This window comes from Melospiza melodia, chromosome 11 (genome assembly GCF_035770615.1).
Source record: "Melospiza melodia melodia isolate bMelMel2 chromosome 11, bMelMel2.pri, whole genome shotgun sequence".
NCBI lineage: Eukaryota > Metazoa > Chordata > Aves > Passeriformes > Passerellidae > Melospiza > Melospiza melodia.
Genome location: NC_086204.1, coordinates 7602843 through 7626711, shown reverse-complemented (window position 1 = coordinate 7626711; position 23869 = coordinate 7602843). Strand labels below are relative to the sequence as shown.

The following is a 23869-nucleotide window of genomic DNA, read 5'->3' as shown; positions in this document are numbered from 1 at the left end:
TTTGAAGCACTGCAGGATCTTTTTTTTCTATTTGCCTTGATTGTGTGGAGATTTGAACCTTGGTTCTTTGGTGCCTGTCTATGGGTGAGGAGTGACAGAACTCAAAATCTTACTGTCACTTTTAGGTGGTTCCAACAGATTTCTGCTTGCGATGCTGCTGGGCCATGTTCTATGCGGAGGGGGTGCCATCGTTAATTAACTTTTCTGCTAGAATTGTAGTAATTTGTTAGCTAATGGAAAACTTAGAATTATGTAAAAAAACAGTTTTGAATGGAATAGCTTGACCTGAGGTGCTCCAAAACAGAGGTTGAAGGCGGAGTTGTAAAAGTTATTAAAGGGATGTTGTTTTTCCTATATTGGTTACCGAGGTAGAATACCTTGTGTAGGTACCTAGTAGAACCACTTGGGCAGGGTCTAGTACAAAATACAGCAGAATGAAGTGTGGTTTTTCAATATCTGTTTAAATTACCCTTAGATTGCTACAGCAGAGTTTCAACCTAATTTCTAACTAATTTAGATTTCTCTAACCTAAATCTTTAACCAAGCTGAAAGGAAAAAAGTAATGAAAAAACCTCAACCCCCATGCATTTGGAAAACCTAGTTTTGAATTTTTAGTACGGTATTTTTCCATCAAGACACTCATTCAAGCATGTCAGAGGCATCAAGAGAAATGTTCTCCCTCATTCTTCTCTTCCTGGGATTTAGGTTTTCCTCCCTAACGTCTGTAGCTCAGCTGGGAGCTTTAATACATTGACGAAATTGCTTCTGGTGTTTTTTTCTAGTAAATCTAACAGAGTTTTACTGCTGTCACAACAGAATATCAAGTTTCAAATCCTTTATATATGTGGAATGTTTGTATCAAATGTTTGGGAATTACATTTTGGCTGGTCCTGGTAGTGCTAACAGCTTTCAAGCATGTTGGAGAGAACCCTCTTGGGCAGCTCAGACAGCCATAGCTGAGAGTCCGAGTGGAGTTTTCCATATTTTTCGTAAAGGATGCTTAGAACAGAGTAAATACATAGGAAGCACTAAGCTGCGGCTGAATTCAGCTTTCTGCAGTAGTGCCTGCCTCTTTTGTTTGGAAAAAGTGATCTACTGCCAGCTTTCCCAATGGCTGCATACAGAAACTGAATGGTATCTGAAGGGCTTGCAAGTACTGTTACTTGTGATCATTTTAATTTGCCTGGAAAAAATGATTTCCATCAAGCTGCAACATAGTCCTCTAGGCACCTGAAAAAGTAAGGAATCCCCTCATAAATTCATTTATGTTTCCATACAAGACCAGTCTGATGAGAGGACTTGAGCAACTCACGCTACATAGCCACTCTTGCACAACTCCAAATTTGAGCACATACTTTGTGGTCCTAGCACTCAATGGGCTTTATCAAACTGCATTCCAGGACCTTCCAGAGTGCTCTGGGTAGCACCCCCAGCCTACAGAGAGGCCCAAGTTTCACACAGGGCTGTGCCCTACCTGTGTCCTGGTCGTGGGGAGCAGTGAGAGATGGGGACAGTGTGTTCTCCTGAGCACAGAGCACACAACTGGGGCACAAAGTCAGCCCCATGAAGGCTCCAGGCTGTACTTGCATAGATGCTGGCACAGGAGGCACATCAACGTTGCATTTCAGAAACAGCAACATCAAACCCAGCGCTTTCAAAACAAGGGTTTACTACAACCCCCTTCAGCAGGAAAAGCAGATGCTGGGTTATTTTTAGAGCCACCAGTATTTGTTCTCTGCCTTAAATCACCCCAGAGAGAAAATGGGGATGAAAGCAGTGTTTATTCTCCTATGATCTGAATTTCAGAGATCTACATGGAGCTGGTCCAACAATAATAAAGGGCTTCAGGATGAATTTAATTTGACATTCTGAATTACTTAGAACTACACAGAGCACGGACCCATCTCCATCAATTAACCAGACTTCAAATTTCCCTCTCTGGGATGTTAATAATGACAAGCCATAAAGCTGTAGCTCTTACCTCTGGCCACCCTTTACTCTTTACTGCCAAATAAAAACTGTTTTTTGAAAACTACTCCGGGCCCTCACAAGCACTGCAAGCTGTACATAACAATCACACGCTGAGTACCCCCAGAAATCTGATGGAAATAATTTTTTTCCAGGCAAATTAAAATGATCACAAGTAACATTACTTGCAAACCTTTCAGATACCATTCAGCTTCTGTATGCAGCCATTGGAAAAGCTGGCAATAGATTACATTTTCCCAATGGAAAATTTTTCTGCTCCTTTCTCTGAAAAGATACAATACAGAAATAAACATCCTGGTCTTTCAGATCTCTCTCTAACTGATACTTAGATCTGTGGATGCACACTGTGATAATGGGCAGAGAGGAACTGGTTATACTGCTCTGAGATTTTTAAACACACTGAAATTGGCCCTCCCCACCCTCACAGAGAACAATTCCTTCCCAGTATCACATCTTACCCTGCCTTCCGACAGTGGGAAGCCATTCCCTGTGTCTGTCCCTCCAGGCCCTTGTCCCAAGTCCCTCTCCAGCTCTCCTGGAGCCTCTTCAGGTACTGGAAGGGGCTCGAGGTCTCCCTGGAGGCTTGCCTTCTCCAGGTGAGCACCCCCAGCTCTCTCAGGCTGGCTTCAGAGCAGAGGGCTCCAGCCCTGGGAGCATCTCCATGGCCTCCTCTGGAGCTGCTCCATCAGCTCCATGTCCTTCTGGTGTTGGAGGCCCAGAGCTGGAGGCAGCTCTGTAGGTGGGGTCTCTTGAGAAACTTTACACATGATCTGTGTTGTTTAAAAGGTTTCATTGTGCAGCCTTGAATGAGATGGGCACTGCAATGAGCTTGTGCTTCTCCTTTTATCTACAAATCTTCACCTCTGAGATACAGAGAACAAAACAAAGGAAATTAAAGGTACCTGACATATAAGAAAGCCCTTCTGTGTGCCTGCCTGATCCCTGGCATTTGGGCAAGAAGACAAGATGGGCAAATGGGGCCTCACTGATCTTAGTCAATATCTTGATTATTACAGCTGTGTATATTGACTTTTTTCTAATAATTTTATTACAAATGTAATACAAGTTAAACTTTCTTTCCTGCTCTGCTTACCTGTTAATACCATGTGAAAATACTGGACAGTACATGGACAGTAGTGTGTTGCCAAAGCCTGATGTGTAATTGCCATCAGAGCCAGTTTCTAATCCCAAAAGGAGAGAAGATCTTCCTGTGACCAGAGCATGCAGAATACCCCCAGCATCTCTTGGCAGCATGTCAAACCAAATAAAAATAGCTGAGCCAGCTGTGCACATCATGAATCACTGGGGGACAGTTCTGTAACATGGAACCCTTTCTGGTCCCTTCCTGCCCACTCGTGCTGTGTGCTGGCTCTTGCACACACTGCTCCTTAGCAGCCACTGAAATGTGTCAAGTGTCCTCATGGCCAGTATGATGGGGTAATTCCCACTGGAACAAAGAAAGAAGGGCTGTGCAAAGCAGCCCTACATGTGAGGTACCTCTGGGTTCCATGTGTTCAGCCAGTTGGACTTAGGCTTTTGTCCTGTGGTTTGTCCAGGAATTCATAAATACAGAGAGCTGAGCAAAAGACAAAGCTCCAAAGATGAAGAATGGTAGTACTTATTTTGTAACAGCCAGTTTCACTGGGCTCAGCTAACGTTATCCACGGGTGTGGATCTTCTTGCCACTGTAAGACAAAGTCATACTTACCATAGAAAGTGTCTGTTGCCCAAGTGAACTGCTTTGGTGTTTTTTTTACTGAGGAAATCTGTCTAAGAATTATGGAATCACAGAATTGTTTGTGTTGGAGACACCTTAAAGCCCATTCAGTGCCACCCTCTGCCATGGGCACTTTGTCCTATCCCAGGTTGCTCCAAGCCCTGTCTAAGCTGGTCTTGGACACTTGAGGGATGGGGAGAATTCATTCATTTTTAACCCATAACCTCTCTGGGTTAAAAATGAATGAATTCTATTGAGTTCCTCAATTGGTTTTCTAGTGAAAACACCCCTGAAATCCATAACATCCTTTACAATTTTTAACACTGCAGTTTCAATTCTCTTCCACTTGTGTGTCTGCACATATATTGTGACTTTCATTTTTATCTCTCAGGTTGCATTCTGACAATTGACCCACCTGAAGGTTTGTGGGTTTTAGTGTCCAGTAGTCTGAATAAATTTCATAGAATCAAAGAATGGTGCGTGTTGGAAGGGACCTTAAAGCTCATTTTGTTCTGACCCCTGCCATGGGCAGGGACACCTTCCATGTTGCTTGTTGTCTGGTGTTTGTCAAAGTTGACTCTTTTGCTGCCTTTTTAACCCCATCTCAGGAAGGCCCAGTGCCTGAATTCTGACCTAATGCCCCTTTATAAAGGTGTTTTAGTCTGAGACTTGGACTGTGCCAGTGGAAACAAGTAGTTGCTTTCTCACCATGTGGCTATTTGAAAGTGGCAATGAAGTTCTTATCATAACCTGTGCTTTCTAACAAGACATTTTTAAATGCTGTTTTTAATTTCTTTTGGTAGAACCTCCGAGGCTTGTAATTTCACCCAAGAACCAGACTTTTACAGAAGGTTCTGAAGTGTCCATCAGGTGTTCTGCCACAGGTTACCCAAAGCCAACAGTTGTGTGGACACTCAACGATATGTTTATGATTGGCTCCAGCAGGTGGGACTTGAAGTTGTCTCCATTTATTTTAATATCATATGTGAGAAAGAAGGTTTGAATAGTGCCAACATATTCTACTACTTTAACAGGAGTCTGTCAGTTTTGGAAACAGTACCTCAGTCTTTGCTTCGATAACTCTTTAATTGTATTACTTCATCTCTAACAGAGAAACACTTTAGTTCTATTTTCCAGGGTTTTTTACAAGATTAATTTATGTACTTTTCACAAAATGTAGTACTAGATATTATAGTACTAATAGTGTTTATGACGGGGAAATAAACCCCAGAAACACCTATTTATAAACCATCTGCTCATTCTGCTGTGGCTGCTTGGAATGTGGATATAACCATTGTTCTTTCTAATCATTTTGCTTGGTCCCTTGTGTGTTCCCAGGTACAGAATGACCCCAGAAGGCACCTTAATCATAAGAAAGGCAACTCCCAGAGATGCAGGAATTTATGGTTGTTTGGCAAGTAACTCAGCTGGGACAGAGAAACAGACATCCATCCTCACATACATCGGTAAGTGAGAAAGTGAGGAAAACTATGTATTAAAATTAAAAAAATAAACTAATTCATCATCAGGGAGGAGGAGCTGTTAAAATGAGTAGAACCCTGCAGAACATTCTGGTAGAAATTTCAGAAACCTCAGAAGATATGTTGAACAGCTCACAAATACAAATGTATTTTTTGCTTTTGGTTCAAACCTGAGTAGTATTGTTAAGGTAGTATTTGGAGCTTGATGCTCTTTCTAAAAAGAAAACTTTTTAGGTAAAAAAAACAAAACCCTAAAAGAAAACTTTTTAGGTTAAAAAAACCCTAAAATAGGGTCTTACTATGAGATAGACTAGGAACCCTGAGTCCTTTAGAAATGAAATTTTGTTTCTGTATCAAAATACTGTATTAAAATATTGATAGCAGAGTATTAAACTATCTTATGACCAGCATCTACCTGAAGGAGGAGAATGATTTCATGTTACTACTTTCTACATGATGAAACTTTTCTGATCTTGTCCTTATATTTCATGTACATTTTGCATATGATTCAGGTGCTCTGGACCAGACTTTACTTTTCCTTGTTTCCCAGTGTTTATCTTCCACTTTATGGTCTGTTTGACTTTTAATGCAAACATTCTTCCATATAACAAGAGAAAATTAGAGTCTTTCATGCTTTATATCTTAAAAATTACCTGTACTTTGGGTGCAGAGCTTTTTTTTTTTCTCTCATTTCTTTTTAGAAGGCCCAACATTGACCGTAGTCCAGAGTGAAATTCTGGTTGGTCTTGGAGACACGACTGTTATGGAGTGTAAAACAACTGGAATCCCACCCCCTCAAGTGAAATGGTTTAAAGGTGTGCTCATTGCTTGGTGATTGAGTCATTTATTTAGCAGCAATATTTTAAACAATTGCTGTGACTTCATTTCTCTCAAGAGCATTATGTTGTATTCAACCAGTGACAGACCTGTGAAATTTTCTAAATCTAGAAGAAATGGCATTGACCTCTAGGGCATAAATTCTTGCTTCTATTTAAATATGGTGAATTAACACACTGTAGCATAACTAATAATAATAGTAAAACAAAGCTGAGCCTCCTGCCTGCTTACATAAGGTTTGTTCTTTCAAAAAACATTCAGCTTTATGCTACAAAAATCACAAAATATTTTTCTCTAGCCCTTATTGTTGTGTTTTCATGTAGCCTCTAATTAGGGAAGAAGTACAGCCTGACACACTGTCCTACTGCTGATCTCTGCCCAGAGATACTTGGATTTGTCTTTGCCTTGTGGAACCAATAAATTTAAAAAAGATGTATTTAGTGTAGTAATGAACGTTTCCTCTCAGCTGAGTGGGAGTCAGGGTTCTCATCTGCTGAGCTTGTACAGCTGCTATGTTATGAGCTAACTTAAACTTGGACACTGTTTTGTGGGGATAATTTTGATAAATATAGGTATACGTTTGATGTAAACAGTTATATTGCCTTTTTTCTATCTGGACTTAGGTGACTTAGAGTTGAGGGCATCAGCATTTCTCGTTATTGATACTCACCGGGGTCTTCTGAAGATCCAGGAAACACAAGACCTGGATGCTGGTGACTACACGTGTGTTGCCACCAATGCGGCAGGGAGAGCTGCTGGCAAGATAACTCTGGACGTTGGGTGTAAGTAGTTAAAACCTGCATGGGGCACACTCAGATTGCTGAGTTGCTGTACTGGTCAGGGAGTGGTGCCTTGGTTCCCCAGTTCTTTCTAACAGATCTGTGTGTGTGCTGGGAACACCTTTTGGTGGTGTTGGTTAAGCAGCTTCCTTGTCCCATTTGGACTCCAGCTTGAAATCATTGAATAGTTTGGGTTGGAAGGGACCTTAAAACCCATCTGTTTCCAGCCCAGTCTTACTTCTTTTGCAAAGTAAAGACGTTATGGGGAGGAAGAGAGGCACAGGAGGAGGAAGCTGTTAAAACCTCAACCTAACAAAATTCTCAAACAGAATTAATTACAGAAACTTGAGTTACTCTGTGAGGTTATAGTAATTTAGCCCTCCCTCTCATCCTTTCCTAATTCTTTCCATCTGCCTGTGGCCTGACACATTGCATCCTGTTAAATGTTCCTGTCAGGCGCATCTGCTTTCTGAACGCATGGCACTGCTTGCAGAAGACAAGGAATTTAGCAACGCTGATACTTAAAGTGTTTCTAGAGTTGGGAATGTTAGAAGAAAACCTATGCACAGTGGGGCATAAATTGAGGTCATCAGTGGTGCTAGAGAAAGGGATGGCTGTGTTACAGTGCTCACTTTCTGTGTATGCTCTCTCCCCAGCTCCCCCCGTTTTCACGCAGGAGCCGGGTGACGAATCCGCGGATCTGGGCTCCAACGTGACGCTGCCGTGCTACGTGCAGGGCTACCCTGAGCCCAGGGTCTCGTGGAGGAGGCTGGATGGGGCTCCCCTCTTCTCCCGGCCCTTCGCACTCAGCCCCAGCAGCCAGCTCAGGACGGGCGCTCTGGCCATCCAGAGTAGGTAGACTCAACGTTAAAAGAGCAGACTCCATGAGGAACTAAGACATTTGCAAGGCATTTAAGTTTTACTGTATGACTACATTAAGTTAGCTGTGTAAAGAGACTGGATTTCTATCACAGATTGTGTTTGTGATAGTGACATCAGTGCTGTTGACATGCAGTTCATTTTGCTATGAGTTGTGTTTAGTCATTGGCTTCACTCTTCATGTAATTTATTATTAATCTTTGTTGAAATACACATAGGTTATAGTCTCTGATCCTGAGGAGCCACAAACTTTCATTTTTGGTGGATTTTGTTTTGTTTTGGTGTGGTTGGTTTCTTTTGTGTTGTGGGGGTTTTTTGGATTTTTTTTTGGTAGAGAACTGGTTCCAAACTCAGTGTTTTAGATCTGTCCTAATTTGGGTAATAATAAAAACTTTGCAAGTGGCTTTGTAATTTTGATTATTTTGCAGCATTTCAGTGACTCTTATGCTGAGCAATATTATTCTGTTTTCTTAATTAGCTTTTAATTCCTTTCTGTATTTTCATTGCTTCGGTACTTGGTGGCTGATGGAAAGGAGTGCTCTGTTTCAAACTGAGTGTTTGAAGGTGGGAGAGACAGGGACACGGTGTCCATGTGGAGCGGGAGGGGCAGTATTATGTCAAATCCTGCAGTCAGCTCTTTTCTCCCCTGTAGATCTGTGGGTCAGTGATGAAGGGACTTATGTGTGTGAAGCTGAGAACCAGTTTGGGAGGATTCAGTCCCGGCCAGCCACAGTCACAGTGACAGGACTGGGTAAGAGCAGTGCATGGCAGTGGGAACTGTTGGGGTTTGGGCAGCAGACAGGATGCCTGGGGATTGTGTCCATACATGCTGACCTATCTGCGTGCTGTATTTATGTGTCATCCATACAAACTGAATTAGAAATGGAATATTGTAATTTATTTCAGCGGATTTTGCTTGTTAGAACATTTTTTTGAATGTCTGCACTAACTGGAATTAATTCCACCTGCACTTTTAGCTGGAACCTTAGAGAAGTGATTTATCCTGTGTATTTTTTCTTATTCTGAAGTAAATTTACTAAGGAATGAAAAATCACTATAATGATGGATGCTAATGATGAGGTTCCTGCCATTTAATTAATCTTAAACAAATAAAGGCAGCAATGAATGTAGTTGTGTCAGTGTTGAGATAGGTGGGAAGGAATCTTGGTGATCCAAGAAGACAATGAATATCTGGCCTTCACCACAGAATCCCACAATGTGGTTTGAGTTGAAAGGGACCTTAAAGCCCATCCAGTCCCATCCCCTGCCGTGGGCAGGGACACCTTCCACTGTCCCAGCTTGCTCCAAGCCCCATCCAGCCTGGCCTTGGACACTGCCAGGGATCCAGGGGCAGCCACAGCTGCTCTGGGCACCCTGTGCCAGGGCCTGCCCACCCTCACAGGGAACAATTCCTTCCCAATATCCCATCTAACCCTACTCTCTTGCAAATATCCATGCTGCTAGAGGCTTGGTTGTTATCTCAGTTTGACATCTGGCAATAAAAAAAAAAAAAAAAATAGTGCAATGGAATGTGTACATTTGCATGAGGATAAGAACAGAGTCTCCCTGCCATCAAAGAAACCATTTGTTAGCTTCAGACTTACTGTAAGAGCCAGTAATACTGGCAGGGTTTGATAGACATGTTTTTACCTGTGTAGAAGTATTATTTAATGCCCAGTACTTAATTTAATTTCTCAGCCGTGTGCCCAGTCATGTTTGCTGTTGGCTTTTCACAGAATGTGCAGGTTTTCTGCTGGGCTGTGACCTCTCTTCTGATCCGTCACAATTTTATGTCCAATGGAAATTGCAACTTACTTTTTGTTCTCTCCAAACCCACTGCATCTGTTCTTTGGTATTTTGCCCAAGTAAGGAAAAATGATAAATCAACTTGGTGCCAGAGTTCACAGGGAAACCCTTGATTGGATCCAGTTTCAGCTGAACAGCATCTTCCATTTGCTCCCATTCCTTAGACTAAGGATCACTGTGGATTTCCCCAGCTTCCCATCTCTCCTGTGCTACCCCTACATTTGTTTCGTTTTTTCTCATATCTTCAATTTAATACTGATTTAATTTAATATTTTACATGAATATATAAGAAGTCCTAGTAATTTCTTCTTGTTGTTCCTTTTTGTTCAAGTCTCTCCTCTGATTGGAGCAAGCCCAGCCACAGCCAATGTCATTGAGGGCCAGCAGCTCACTTTGCCTTGTGTTTTGCTTGCTGGGAACCCCATTCCAGAGAGGAGGTGGATTAAAAACAATATGGTGGTAAGACTACTTTGTTTCCTGTAAGATTTATTGGCAGAAGAAAGCTACAACTGACATCCGAAGGCATGATAACAGCTTGGTTTAATTTGCAAAAGTTAATGTGATCACTGCCTGTGCCAGGAAATTTCTGACCCTGATGTACAGATCAAGGAATAGGAGATGGCAGTGAGGGATGGGGAGGTCTAGAAAAGAACTTTGAACCAAAGTATTTGTGAGTTATTCTTTTATCTTCTATTTTGTTTGCTTTCAAAGGAGTTTTATGCATTTTTGTAGCTCATGAACTTCAGCCTTGGACTCTGAATATGGGAATGCTAGTGGCTGGAATGACAAAAGTGGGTTTTTCAAAATAAAGGTACCAGAAAATTTCTGTAGATTTAGGATGTTTTAACATCTTGCCTTTTCCTGTTGCTGATGGGCTGAATTAAATACCAGTATCCCTGTTCCATATCCTCCTTTCCTGGTGGTGCTCTACTCAGAGCATGAATGAGTGTGTTTTCTTTCCCCCTTGGGAACATACCATTGCCAGTTTATATCTCCTGTCGACACAGCTAGGTGATCTTTTTGATCCCTTCCCGCCCAAATCACTCACAGATTCTAGAAAGATGCTGTAGACACCACACCTGGATTGGTTGTGTAAATGAAACTTCAGTTCTTTAATACTAAAATTTCTGACTTTACCCTATGAAGCCGTTTTTTATCTTTGTTCCTAATTTCTCCCTAAAACCCTTTCTACACAACTGGAATTAAAAAACTGTAGCAAAATGCCTAATGTATTGTCACAAAGCAGAACCTGGTGCTCCCTGACCCCCGTTCAGGTTTCCAGCTCAGTTTAGGTGTCTCTGGGAATCACTGGCTTTTCCTTAGGCTGTGCAAGGAGCACAGGCTGTAAAGCTCTGTGAGAAATACTGGCAGGATCCTCCTTGTTGAGTTGCTAATTCCTCTCTCTAGTAGTGCTGGTTTCCTGTCATTGTAAACTGCTGGGAAATGCTGTGCTCCAAGGAAAGTGTTGGAGTAAGTTATATTTAGAGAAGAATTCAGCTGCTTCTGAGTGTGACTGGAACAGATTTGCTTTCTAACAACTCTTCATGAGGGAGGGCTGTGCTGCCAAGCTCAGGGTGTTTGATGTTGCTGTAGGATATATAACTCTTCAAGGCTTACTCCTTGGTGAAAGTTACAATTCTCTTGCACAATGGTTTGCTTCGGAGCCAATCTGTTTGATGGATATGGAAGTTAGAAGGTTTTGATAACTGTAAAGGAAAATAGTCTGCTTGTGGAAGAAGAACAAGTCATTGCACTTATCAATTACTGGAATAACCAATAAAAATACAGTGAAGTAATTGAGCTAAATTTGGGTTTGCTTCATTAAAAGCAGGAGTGGCAGAACAGGATATGCTGTGGCAGAGTGTCTCTTGCAGTTCTTACTCTCACTCCAGCAGTAAATACGAGGTGCTACTAAACTCTTAAGTAAAATTAGTTTTGTATTAAAAATGGAAAGTAGGAAAAGCTCTAGTAAAATTCTGCAGGAGCACATAATTTTTAACAATGTGACGTAGCCAAGCAGAGCCACACTGTATCCCAGGGTGTATCAGGAGTATTTCCCAGTGAAAGGTTCCATCTCTCCTTTGGCAGCTGGTTCCCAATCCCTACGTGAGCGTGCGCAGCGACGGCAGCCTGCACCTGGAGCGGGTTCGGCTGCAGGACGGGGGGGATTACACCTGCATGGCCAGCAGCGTGGCGGGCACCAGCAACAGCACCACCACTGTCCACGTCTTCGGTGAGCAGCAGCCTGCCCTTGCAGCCCGGGGCTCGAGGGGCAGCGCTGACCACAGCGGCTTTCACTGCTTCGCTGCACTTACGGCTGCCCACGGCGCCTCTCCTGTCATGATGCTGCTTTGTAAAGGAACACGGGGGAGATTGGGTCCTCTGCACAGGGAGGGGCTCAGTGATCAAGACTCCTTTTCAAGTAAAATCAAATAAAACTATTTTGTGTTCACAAAAGATCCTCGTTCAGAGGCTGCGCTGTGCAATCTTCATCTGGTTTAATTAACAAGCAGGTGCAAATGGGAGTTGGCTAGAAACACATGAGGAGTGCTGTCTGCATGTTTCATAACTGGTGTAAAGAAGCACAGCTCATGGGAGAATTAGAATGAAAGGAAATGAATTATGAGTTTGGCAAAAGTCATAATTTGTTTGTTGTTTTTGGTGTCATCCCCATTCTCCTCCTGCTAATTTTTTTCTCTTTAATTAAAGCATACCAAAAACTGCACTGACAGCAAGACAAAGTGTTAGCATTTTGGCAACCCATCTGTATTTCAGCTGAGCATATTTGTGCTAGCTTTGTGAGGCTACAATCACTTCATAGTTTCTCACATGTTAAATTTGCTCACATGTTAAATTAATCATGGGAGATTTATTTTGAGCTTCACTGAAGATGCTGAAACCTCCTTTTATGTAAAGAATGACTGTAAATTTTTAGTACAGGCAAGTACTCATAATATCTTCTATGTTAACACTATTTTCTTGGATGTTTCAGAGCTTGAGAACAAAAAGGAATATCTTTGTATGTGTTTAGAAATATCTAGGTTTTGGTATTGTACCCTTAAATCCTACCTTATTTTTCTGTTAATTCAAAGGCAGCTCAACTGAGTGAGGGAATTCAGGTTTTTGTTGTCTTCCTGTTACTGATTTTGTGAAGCAAAGCCTAAAATGTTATCAGAGGATATTGTGACAAAGCCTTTCTGAAACAATTTCAGTCAGTGAAATACCTGCAGTTAGTTTAAAACTGCTTGTACATAATGCAGTGATGACCCTATGGCTGGCAGGCTCTGTAGTGAACAGGGTTTTATTCTGTCCTGAAAGGCTGGAAAGTGGCTCCTTGTCCCTGTTAGGGTTGGAGAAGAGACCAAAAGGTCCCAAACCTCCTTGCCAGTAGGAAGTAGTAATTGAATATAAGGATTTTATCATAATAGTTGTTCCATGTTGAAATGTGTTCTGCATGTCTTTAATATTTGCCTGTGTTTTAGTCGTGCCTGTCATTCAGCACGGACAGCAGATATTCAGCACCATCGAAGGAATCCCAGTGACACTGCCTTGCAAAGCAAGTGGAGTTCCCAAGCCATCCATTGTCTGGTCCAAGGTAACCCTTCACCTTTGAGCTGATCATGCTGAAAAATGGGCTGAACACATAATTTAGTTGCCATAAAAACTATATTTGAAGAACATGGCCCAAAACTGCACTTGTGAGGGACCTGGAAATCTCTGTTTGTTCAGAGCTGCTTTTGTTTCTTAGAGCAGAACTTTTGGCCGTGGTCCTGCCACAGCTCAATGTTCCATTCTTTGGCAGGGCTTAGGTTATCGCTGTATCTTTATGGGGTTTACACTTTAGAAATTGTTCCTGTTCCTGTTGTGAGTTGATAATTGGATTTTAGGCAGCCTGCCACAGACTGAGAGCTCATTTTTCTTGTGGAGCTCTGACTTTTTTCTCTGAGGAACATGTATTTAATAATGGCATTGTGGGGTTAACCCATGACTTTTCAGTCATAGCCTTGACAAGATGTGCACCGAGGAGGACCTCAGCCTTTGATGGATTTGTCTTAAAGCCAGTTTTAGGGTTTTTTTCCTTCTTAAACAGGATAATTTCTGGTAGTAACAGTTATTTGGGGTATGTTACAGTTCACATGATGTGGTGTGAAGAAAGGTTTGGATCTGAGAAGTTGTGCAGATGTAACTGATTGGGGCCTTGGGAACAGCTTTGCTTCAAAGAAGGAATACAACATGGTTAACTGTTAAAAAAACTGTTGGTTTGATAGAGAGGAGAATATGGGAGGATTTCTTTTTCTTTATTTTATCACTTATCCAACTACAGACAAGGAGGAGGCAGCTGACCAAGAACAAGTTTGTGTAACATATACAAGATTCATTTTGACATGAGAAATTAATGTCAAAATTAACTCATTTGAAGTCTTGATTATTATTCTTGACTATTATTTTTTATATTTTCTTTTAAGACTTTGGGTGTGTAAAATGGAATAAGTTCTCTGCATAAGAATCCCTGTGCATCTGTTCTTATTACTTCTTAGAAAATGATACTCAAGGACTGTGCAAAGTTAATTGTAGTTAATTCGTTTGTGTAAATGGAATTTTAGGGCTAAGTTTCTTAGCTAATATAAAATATTTTGTCCATATCAGCCTTATAAAAATTAAAGCAGCTTTTATTGAATTAAATAATTGTAATTTGGATTAAATTATTACAATTAAATAATTGTAATTTATTTTGGAAAATCCATGCACTGTGGACTTTGATTATTTTTCTTTCCACAGAAAGGAGAGGTAATCCTTCCCAGCAACGTGAGGTTCTCGGCAGGGTCAGATGGAAGCCTGTATGTGGTGTCCCCAGGGGGAGAGGAGAGCGGGGAATACGTGTGCACTGCCACCAATGCTGCTGGCTATGCCACCAGGAAGGTGCAGCTGACTGTCTATGGTGGGTGTCACCTCAGCTCAGCTGCAGTACCCCTGCCACCCATCCAGTGCATTGGGAGATAGGCACATTCACAGCACATGGGATGGGAACTCTTCTCTAGTTAGTGCTTCTGGATCTCCAAGCCAGGCTGTTTTATACATGACTGATCCCAAAAGGTGTGTCCCTCAGCCAGTATAATTCTCTTAAAGCCTCCTTATCCCTCTCACCTCAAGTTCACAGACCTTGGGCTGAGCATAATTTCAGCTTTATGGAAGTGGATAGGAAGCATCTGTACAGGAGTAGAATTTCCTCCTGGGAGAGGAATGAAGATCCCTTAATCCCACCAGTCTCAAGCCTTCCTGTCATTATCAATCCAATGTTATTAGAATTTGGTTCAGGTGTAGGTGTGGTTTGCAAGGCTTTTATTTCTTGGTGTTACTGGGGCTGTTGTGTAACAGTCAGGGAGTGATTGCTAACTACCTATGCAATACAGAGCTCAGCAGATGCAAGAATTACAGCCATTTGTTGTGTCCATCTTTTTGAATGGATAGTCCAAACTTTCTGGTATTTGTGGTGTTCCATGTGGGCATCAGCCTGTGTCTGAGCTACAGGCACTGTACATCAGCATTGCAGGGATTTATCTCTACTCCAGACAGGTCATTAAAACAGGATTGTAATGTTTTATACCTGATAAAAAAAAGAGATGTTGTATGGTGTTACATTTGTACAAATATGTATATTCATTGCAGCTTCTTTATGTGTTCCATGTTACAGTGAAACCCAGAGTGTCCAGGCCTGGAGACCAGCAAGGAAATGCACATGATAAACCCATAGAGGTCTCAGTAATTGCAGGGGAAGATGTCACACTTCCATGTGAAGTGAGGAGCTTGCCACCCCCCATAATTACCTGGGCCAAAGAAATGCAGCTCATATCTCCATTCTCTCCAAGGTAACAGTGTTTGATATAAAACTAAAGAAAACTGAAATTGCCTCTAAACTGTCAAGATTTTGGAAGGCTGTGTGATTTCTGACTGCCACAGGATTGCTCAGAAGGTGTTACTCTGTTACTTTGTCCTGCCTGACCTCTCGTACTGGGTCTTGAAACTCTTGCCCAAGCCTGCTAAGCCTGTGCATGATTTCACAGCTCCCATTCCAGCTTGTGCTTATATCCAATCTCAGGGGGCCAGGAGGAAAGAGATCCTGGGCATTTGTGCTGTGGTGGTGCCCAGAGACCCACATCATCTGTGCATGATTGTAATTGTCTAAAAACTGTTTCTTTTCTTATGTACTTCACATTTATGTCAGGGGAGCACTGTCTGTGATTTATGTGAAGCCTGGGCTGCCAGTAGGATACAGATGATGATGATGATGATAAGTGTTTGGGTGTGCTGACAAGGGCATGTTGTGTACTGTGTTTTGGATCCAAAAACTAACCAGAGATTCTTGAACATGTGAAAGCACAGTTAAATACTTGTAAAATGTTGAGCTGACAGCCTTAGAGAATGAAGAGCGGGGGACTGTGTTGGACAGTGTTATTATTTAATGTTGCACAGAGTGAGAGGGAGATGAGCTGGTGGCTATTCCCTGGACACTCCCCATTGGAGTGCCAGGTAGTGTCACCAGCTGTGCTGCTGCTTTCTGCTCCTCAGGGTCCCTCAGAAGGGCCAGGCACCAGCTGTGTCCATAAAACAGGGAATGACAAGGCTGGCCAGAGGCACACTGTGCTTGCTGGTGTCTCCCAGTGATCCCATGGATGGAATCAGTGTCTGAGCTAAGGAGTTGTACTGGAGATCCTCTTTGCCTTGTGGCCAAACCTGCACCTTGGAGTCATTCCAGGGAGCCTGTGACAGCCTCAGCAGATCTTTTTGCCACTGTGTCTGCTGAAGGAGGCTCATGTGCAGGGATTTGGCTTGTTGTCAGTAAACCATGAGGGATTTTCTGCTGTGTCCTGTGAGCATGTTGCATGCACTAACAAATCTGCATTCTTCATCTCTTACTTGTCCTCGTTTTACCTCAGGAGATGCTGATAAATTAGGGTACTTGCTCATGGCTGTTGTGGTGAGATCCAAGTTGTCCAGAGGAACAGAAGTCCAGCTCAGCCCATTCCATAAAATTGTTTACAGATGTCAGCAAAAGTTACAGATTAGTCCAAACAGAACTGTTTGAGACCACCCAAAGATCTTGTTAGAAATGTGAACAGTAAACAAAGGGAGAGGGAAATCAGATATGAAGGAACTTATATCAGAAAGCAAATGTAATTACTGGACAAAATCAAGGAGGAGAAGTTGCCTCAGAAATTTGTCTTTTGGGCTTACAATAAAAGTGCGAAAAAGTTTGGAAAGATACAGGCAGCAGAGGAGGAATTGTAGAATCAGACAGATTTTACATTGGAGAAAATACATTTCACTTTCATTCTTCTCTCCAGCCTTGCAATCCCCAAATTCACCATTTATGTCCTTGTGATAACATTGTCCTAATTAGTGCCAATTCTGGAGTGCCAGGCTTGAATTTCTTCTCATCAGTCCTTAGCTGTAATTTTTCTTTCCTCCTCACTTATTTTCCCTGTCTGTATTACCTTTGACTCTTACAGAAGCTTTTGGCTTAGCTGGCCAAAGTAGCTTCTGGTGTTACAGATCTGTGACCAGAACTGTGGGAGAACTTAATGCTGTGTAGTGAATTATTTACTGGGGAATAATGGCAATTCCTATAAACAACAGAACTAGCAGTTTTGAATAAAAATCCTGTCTTTCATCTTGAATCAATGTAACATCACTTTTTTGCCAGCATGAAGCACTAATAAAAGTTTTAACTTTCTGACCCTGTTGACCTGAGCTGAGGCAAAAAATTTTAACAAGAGGGTGAAGAGCTCAAGTTCTCGGCCTCTATCACATTTCAATAAGTCATATAAATAGCTAGAACCAAATTTTGTAATTTGGATCTTAAATTTTAGATATTTGCTGTGTATTCTGAATATGGGGGCTCCATAAAGAGTTAGAAAGAAAAGGAGTAAATATGTCATAGTTGTGTAATATGGTAAGAGTGGTGTTATTTTAGCTCATAGCAAACATTAGCAGTGTGCAAGGAGAGGTCATTCACCTTTCCATACATATTTATACAGTTTATCTGCTTCTTCTTTTTCCAGACACACTTTCCTCCCCTCAGGGTCCATGAAGATCAGCGAGACCCAAGTCTCAGACAGTGGAATGTATGTCTGTGTCGCCACAAACATTGCTGGGAACGTGACTCAGTCAGTGAAGCTCAGCGTACATGGTGAGTTGGAACTCCAGGGTTCATCATCTGCAAGTTTCCACATGGAACTGAGCATCTTTAAGAGGTTTCCAAAGTTTTTTCCTAATTGACATTAAATCCTCTCAGCTGTTGTTCTTTCAGGTTGTATTATCTTCATATGTGAGTTAGTGATTCTGTGGAAAGTAAATATTGTATAAACACCCACAAATACATAGATATGTGTAAAAGGGTCCAGTGGCTCCAGCCAGGACCCGTGTCCCTCTCTCTTTCCTTACTTTTATCTGATATTGCTCCTTTGTCTCTCTCCTGCTCTTCCCACACCGGGGCCCAACCATTGTCTCTTAAACACTCACACAATGTCAAGTCTGAAAAAATGTCACTTGTTATTGTTTCAGGCATTTTTTAAAAAGTCTTTATATTGCCAATGATCCTTAGGACAAAAAAATATTGTGGCAAAAGACTTAGGATGAATTGATATTATTCTGTAGGACCGGCAAAATCACTTCCAGTCGTATTTTGTCTCCCTTGTCTGAACTTGTGCTTGGAAACATACAAAGATCAGGGATTAGGGAAAGGAAATTAAAATTCCAAAAGGAAAATGTGATTAACTCTATCATAAAAGCTTTTGAATTGTTTTGTGTTACGAAGAGCCAGTACCCACAGCTCTTCCAGTGTACTCAGAATATGGCAATGCGCATGGGAGTTGTGCAGTGTGGTTTGTTCAAATAAATTCAGCACCAGGATGTCTCCTGTCCTGTTCTGTGCAGAGAACATGCAGGGCTGCTCTTGTAGTCACCTGAGGGCATTTGATTTCAGTAAATAAGGAACATTTTGTAAAATGATAAAAATAGAAAAGAATTTCATAGGATCATAAAATGATTTGAGTTGAAAGAGACTTTTAAAAGGACATCCAGTGCCACCTCTGCCATGGGCAGGGACACCTTCCACTATCCCAGGGTCCTCCAAGCCCTGTCCAGCCTGGCCTTGGACCCTTCCAGGGATCCAGGGGCAGCCACAGCTTCTCTGGGCACCCTATGCAAATGCCTCACTATCCTCACCATAAAAAAATTATTTCTTATACCTGGTCTGAATCTCCCCTCTCTTAGTTTAAAATTAGAATTCCTCCTTGTCCTGTCCCTCCATCCCTTGTCCCCAGTCCACCTCTGGCTCTACTGGAGCCCCCTTAGGCACTGGGAGGTGCTCTATGGTCTTCCTGGAACCTTCTCTTCACCAGGCTGAACACTCCCAGCTCTCCCAGCCTGAAGAATGATCCTCTGCATTGTTTCTTTAACATTTCTGTGGACTAAACTTGTCTTCCCCAGTTCCTCCAAGGATCCAGCGTGGGTCTCGAGTCCTGAAAGTGCAGGCGGGGCAGCGAGTGGAGCTTCCCTGCAGTGCCCAGGGCGTCCCTGCCCCCTCGGTCTCTTGGTTGAGAGGCACAAGTGCTGTGCCCACAGATGGGGGGAAGTTCCTGCAGAGCCCAGATGGAGCTCTGGCCATCAGCAGTGTCCAGCTCCCTGATGCTGGCATCTACACCTGTGTGGCCACCAACAGTGCTGGCAGTGACACGGCAGAGGTCACAGTACAAGTGCAAGGTACTCCTTTGGGGCCACGCTCCTGCCCTAGCCCAGACTGGTGTGGGGTTGGGGCCTTCCAGGACAGGGCTTTCTCTCACCCACTGTTACGTGATGCAAAAGCCACATCTGGTTTAGATGTTATGTTCTGATGGTAATTGAGGAGAGTTAGAGTGAGCAACTAGTCTTTGGAGAGGTTGCAGAAATAAAAAAAAAGAAGTGTGCACACACTCTCTCTATATTTAAATTAAAAAATGATGTTGAAATGGTAAAGGGTAAGTGGTCAATGTGCCAATTTAAATACGTAGTGCAGCTCCTTACCTGAGGGCTCACAGATGTCAATGGAGCATGACTGACTTAAGCTAAGCAGGAATTGTTTCTTCTTTGCAAAAGTCTAAAGGCAATGTTTTGATCCCTTTGGATCAGAGATGCTGAGAAATGCTTCTACAGGCAACAAAGAACTCTCAGTAACTTTAATTATAAAGAACATGCTTCATATAGTCTCAGTCTGCACAAGAGTTTAAAATGAGACTTGAGAACAAAGGATGGCAGTAGCACTAAAATATGTGGTGTGGGGGAAAAAAAACCAGTTAAAATAATATTTTTGAGATAATGCAGAAACGTTGCCTTCAAAATAAATTTAGCAAGATTTAAAGAGAACTATTTTCTGTCAAGTTTGAAAGCCTCTTTGTCCTGCTTACTTCCTAAATATTGCCACTGAAATGGAAACTACTTGTGCAGTACCCATTCCAGTCAATGTAAAGAGGGTTATTGGAATGACCTCATGCGAATGAGAGAGACTTAGTGTTATGAATTGTCAAACTGTATTTTTCTATTTGGAGCAGAGATCAAGCAGGTATTTTTGTCCAATTTTCTTTCAGAGCCTCCCACTATTGAGGACCTGGACCCTCCATTCAACAGCCCTTTCCAAGAAAGAGTGGCCAACCAGCACATTGCATTCCCATGCCCTGCAAAAGGTGAGTGTCTTGGTGACAAAATGATCTTTATCTGCTGACCATTGCACATTACAACGCTGCTGTAAAAATGTCCAATCCACACTGTATTTTCCATGTATGCTTTATATGGAAAAATTCAAACTAACAGTGATTTAAATCACCACTGTGTGTGGAAGTCCTGTGGAAAGTCATTGCTAGCCAACAAGAATTTTACAGTGTTTAGGATGAAGATTTTTAATGTTAAAATCATCCTGTAACAGCTGGAGCTTCCTCTTGGAAGCTGCTGGCCTCCCTGTGTGTTGTCCTTCCAGCAAGCAGCAGGAGTTGTTTGAATCAATCTTGTTCTGAGCTGAGGGAAGCATTTGTGGCCGTTTCCCCTTCTCCTTGCAGGTACTCCCAAGCCTGCCATCAAGTGGCTGCGGAACGGGCGGGAGCTGAGCGGGGCTGAGCCGGGGCTCTCGGTGCTGGAGGATGGGACCCTGCTGGTCATAGCTGCCCTCACACCCTCAGACAGTGGGGACTATGTCTGCGTGGCAGCCAACGAGGCTGGGAGCACACAGAGGAGATACAGCCTGAAAGTCCATGGTAAATAATACATACAGCCCATGGGGAGCTGCCTTGGGGAAAGGATCTTCTGTTTTCTTCTTGCAAATTTCATGGCCCAAATCTGCCCTTGTTGTGTTAAATTATAACATCTGAGTACTTCCTATTTTTCCGAGTTTTTTTATACTCTCTGTAGTTTTTCTTTTCCCTGTTTTTTCTGTTCACTGTGACTTTATGCTCAAGCCATCCTTGTTTTGCTCAAGGATCTTATTTGTTAGAAACTCCAGTTTTACTTGAAATTTTTAATGTGAATAACATATGAAGCTTTGTGCCATAGAAGTTACAGATTGAGGGCTAGATCTGCATTTTCAATGAGAGAAGAGTTATCAGAGTGAGCACAGACTAGGAGATTTTCTATTTGCTGATATTCTTCCTCTTCCAGAATCCTAGTTAGTAAATAGAAACCCTACAAACTACTTTTATTCCAGACTTGTTCGCTTCCCATGACAGTAAGTTCTAGAGCCTGAGAAGGGTTATATCCTTGTTTTGAGGAGGGCAGGAATTCCATCTCCTCAGTGGGGTTGGAGCTTTCTAACCCACAATTTAAGGCCATTCTCTCTGCATTCATAATGGGACAAATGATAGATGGGGTTCTTGGGCATGACTGGACCAGTGAAGAGGAAGGATGACTCTGGAATAGGCTTCCTTCATATGCAAACAAATAACACTAGATTTCAAAATTAAATTACAGATTAATTTTAAGATTATTCTCTTAAAACGTTGATGGTGCATATATTTGAGTGAATTTCCCTGGGAGTCTGTTATTGAGCAAGAGAAGACTGTTTTTGGCAAAGAGAAGAAAGGATGCAGGGAGATATGTCCAGAGCCTAAAGACAAATAGAAATGTTGGGAAGAGAATGAGGAGGGTTAGAGAAATTTTGAATTGTAGTAGTCCTTGACTGGGATGGAAAGGAAGAAAGGAGAAAGCGCTGTAATAGGAAGACTTAAGTCATAATGTTGAGCTTTCTTGCAGTTCCTCCTGAAATTAGAGATCAAGATAAGGTGACAAATACATCTGTGGTTGTTCATCATGCTGTAAGTCTCTTCTGTGAAGTAACTGGTAACCCCTCTCCAGTCATCTCCTGGTATAAGGATGATATCCAGGTATGTTGGATTAATCTAACTGTGGACTTTGGACGGCTTGGTATGAGAATTCATTCAGAATACATACAGGTAAATGCCTTTATGTAAATTTAAGTGCTCTAAGAACACCCCCACAAAAAGGCAGCTAAATACAACTCATCCATTAATTCTGTAAGTCAAATGTAAACTCTTTATTTTCAATATTCCCTTAGGAATTGACCTTGGCAATCCCCCAGTATTGTAGATTCTAATCCATGCAGAGGGGACCAATATTGCCATTTTTTTCGTTCTGTAGCTGGAGAAATAAAAACTTTTGGAGGTGAATTGAATTCCTCAGGATTATCCTTGAGTCCACTGTTTCCACTTGTAGCTGATAAGTCGTAGCTTTAGGTGAGGAGAGGTCCCTTTATGCACTCCTGGGACTGCCCATTGCTGCAGTTTGGAGTTTCCCACTCCCTGTCCTAGGCTGAGCTATAAACCATATTGAATACATTGCAGCAGGGCAGGAGATTAGTGCTGAAACTGAAAGGGGAAACAGATTATCCTTCCACTAAAACTACCATTTTCTTATAAAAATCCAGCTGTGATACTTGGCTGCTGTAGCTTGGATCACATAAGGCTAATGTCTCGGGTTCCTCTAAGGTTGTGGAAAGCAGTGCTCTCCAGATTTTGCACAATGGGAAGATATTGAAGCTCCTGAAAGCTACTACTGAGGACGCAGGACAGTATTCATGCAAAGCCATAAGCGTAGCAGGAAGTTCTGAGAAGCTGTTTAACCTCCATATACTTGGTTAGTTCCATGGCTTTGGGGTTGGGTTTTGTTTGGTTTGGGTTTTAGTTGGTGATTGGAAAAACAGTTGATATTTAAGAAGCCAATAAATTTTAACTCATTATAAATAGATTCTTCTACTCACTGCCCATGAATTATTGGCTGCAGACGCACTGAGTGCTTAAACTTTGCCATTCTTGAAGCAACACAGACAAAATATTGCTTTTGATTTCTGGGCTTTGGTGCTTTGTTTTGTATTTGGGATGTGCAGTGTGATGTAGGGGTGTTCCCTGGTACAGTTCACCAGTGCAGGTGTGGAAGTGCTTGTCACAATAGACATGCTGTTGTGATCTGCAGAATTCCCTCTGCAGTGAAAACTGAAGGTGTTTCAAGGGAATAGTAAGATCCAGCTTCATTCCCTTCAGTCACAGGGCACAGGTTCCCAGGCTAAATACCAGTCCTTCCTTAATGTTTGTCTTTTTAAAGTTCCACCGAGCATAATAGGTGCTGATAGCCCTGGTGAAGTGGCAGTCATCCTCAACCAGGAAATCCGTCTGGAATGCAGAGCCAAAGGCTTCCCTGATCCTGACATTCACTGGTTCAAGGATGGCAAGTGAGTATATGGCAGCTTTTGTGGTTTGTGCCAGGCTCTTCCTCCCCTAGAGCAGAGAGGAAGGAGGTGCAATGTTTAACTACTTTGTGTTAACTTAGCGTCACAGAATTTGGGATGGTGTGAGGTGGTAAATTCTTTAATTGGAACTTAACATCCCACTTTCCTTTCTGAACTCACCCATTACTGGCACTGGCAGAGCAGATTTTGGGTTTTTGGAGAGGGATGATGGTTGAAGCAAGATAAGCAGAACCATTTCTTTGAGTTTTTTCTGTGGGCTATTCTACCTGGATTATTTTTCACACATTATTAGTTAAAATGCAGTTGTTTAGCTGAGATGTTTTTTTCAGTGGTAGATAGAACTCAGATGTTTTGCTGGCTAGTGCCTTGTGCAGTTCTGCATATATACATTAAAGGTCTGAAAGGTTATATGTACATATATATGTTTGAAAACATTTATAGCCTGCATGTTTTCAAGTCTTCATCTCATCTTCCAGGAAAGCACAGCAGAAGAATTCTTAAACATTAGCTTACAACCCAGCTGGGCTGGGTTTTTTTGGTGTTTAACAATGTGGTTTGGTATAGGCATTGCTCAGGACTCACAGATAACTCTGCTGTG

At 42.1% G+C, this 23869-nt stretch overlaps 1 protein-coding gene across 1 annotated transcript in view; it reads left to right on the top strand.

Moving 5' to 3' along the window:
• The window catches only part of HMCN1 (hemicentin 1), a 162945-nt gene that overhangs the window by 57770 nt on the left and 81306 nt on the right, over positions 1-23869 (top strand). Inside the window, exons 12-29 of the mRNA XM_063165448.1 lie at positions 4510-4651; positions 5045-5172; positions 5889-6002; positions 6648-6806; positions 7460-7654; positions 8335-8433; positions 9820-9947; positions 11577-11721; positions 12971-13083; positions 14268-14427; positions 15181-15355; positions 17549-17676; positions 18978-19250; positions 20111-20206; positions 20576-20770; positions 21762-21892; positions 22514-22661; positions 23127-23253. Of these exons, the coding sequence (XP_063021518.1) occupies positions 4510-4651; positions 5045-5172; positions 5889-6002; positions 6648-6806; positions 7460-7654; positions 8335-8433; positions 9820-9947; positions 11577-11721; positions 12971-13083; positions 14268-14427; positions 15181-15355; positions 17549-17676; positions 18978-19250; positions 20111-20206; positions 20576-20770; positions 21762-21892; positions 22514-22661; positions 23127-23253 (2656 nt within the window). The remainder of the gene's footprint in view (positions 1-4509; positions 4652-5044; positions 5173-5888; positions 6003-6647; positions 6807-7459; positions 7655-8334; positions 8434-9819; positions 9948-11576; positions 11722-12970; positions 13084-14267; positions 14428-15180; positions 15356-17548; positions 17677-18977; positions 19251-20110; positions 20207-20575; positions 20771-21761; positions 21893-22513; positions 22662-23126; positions 23254-23869) is intronic.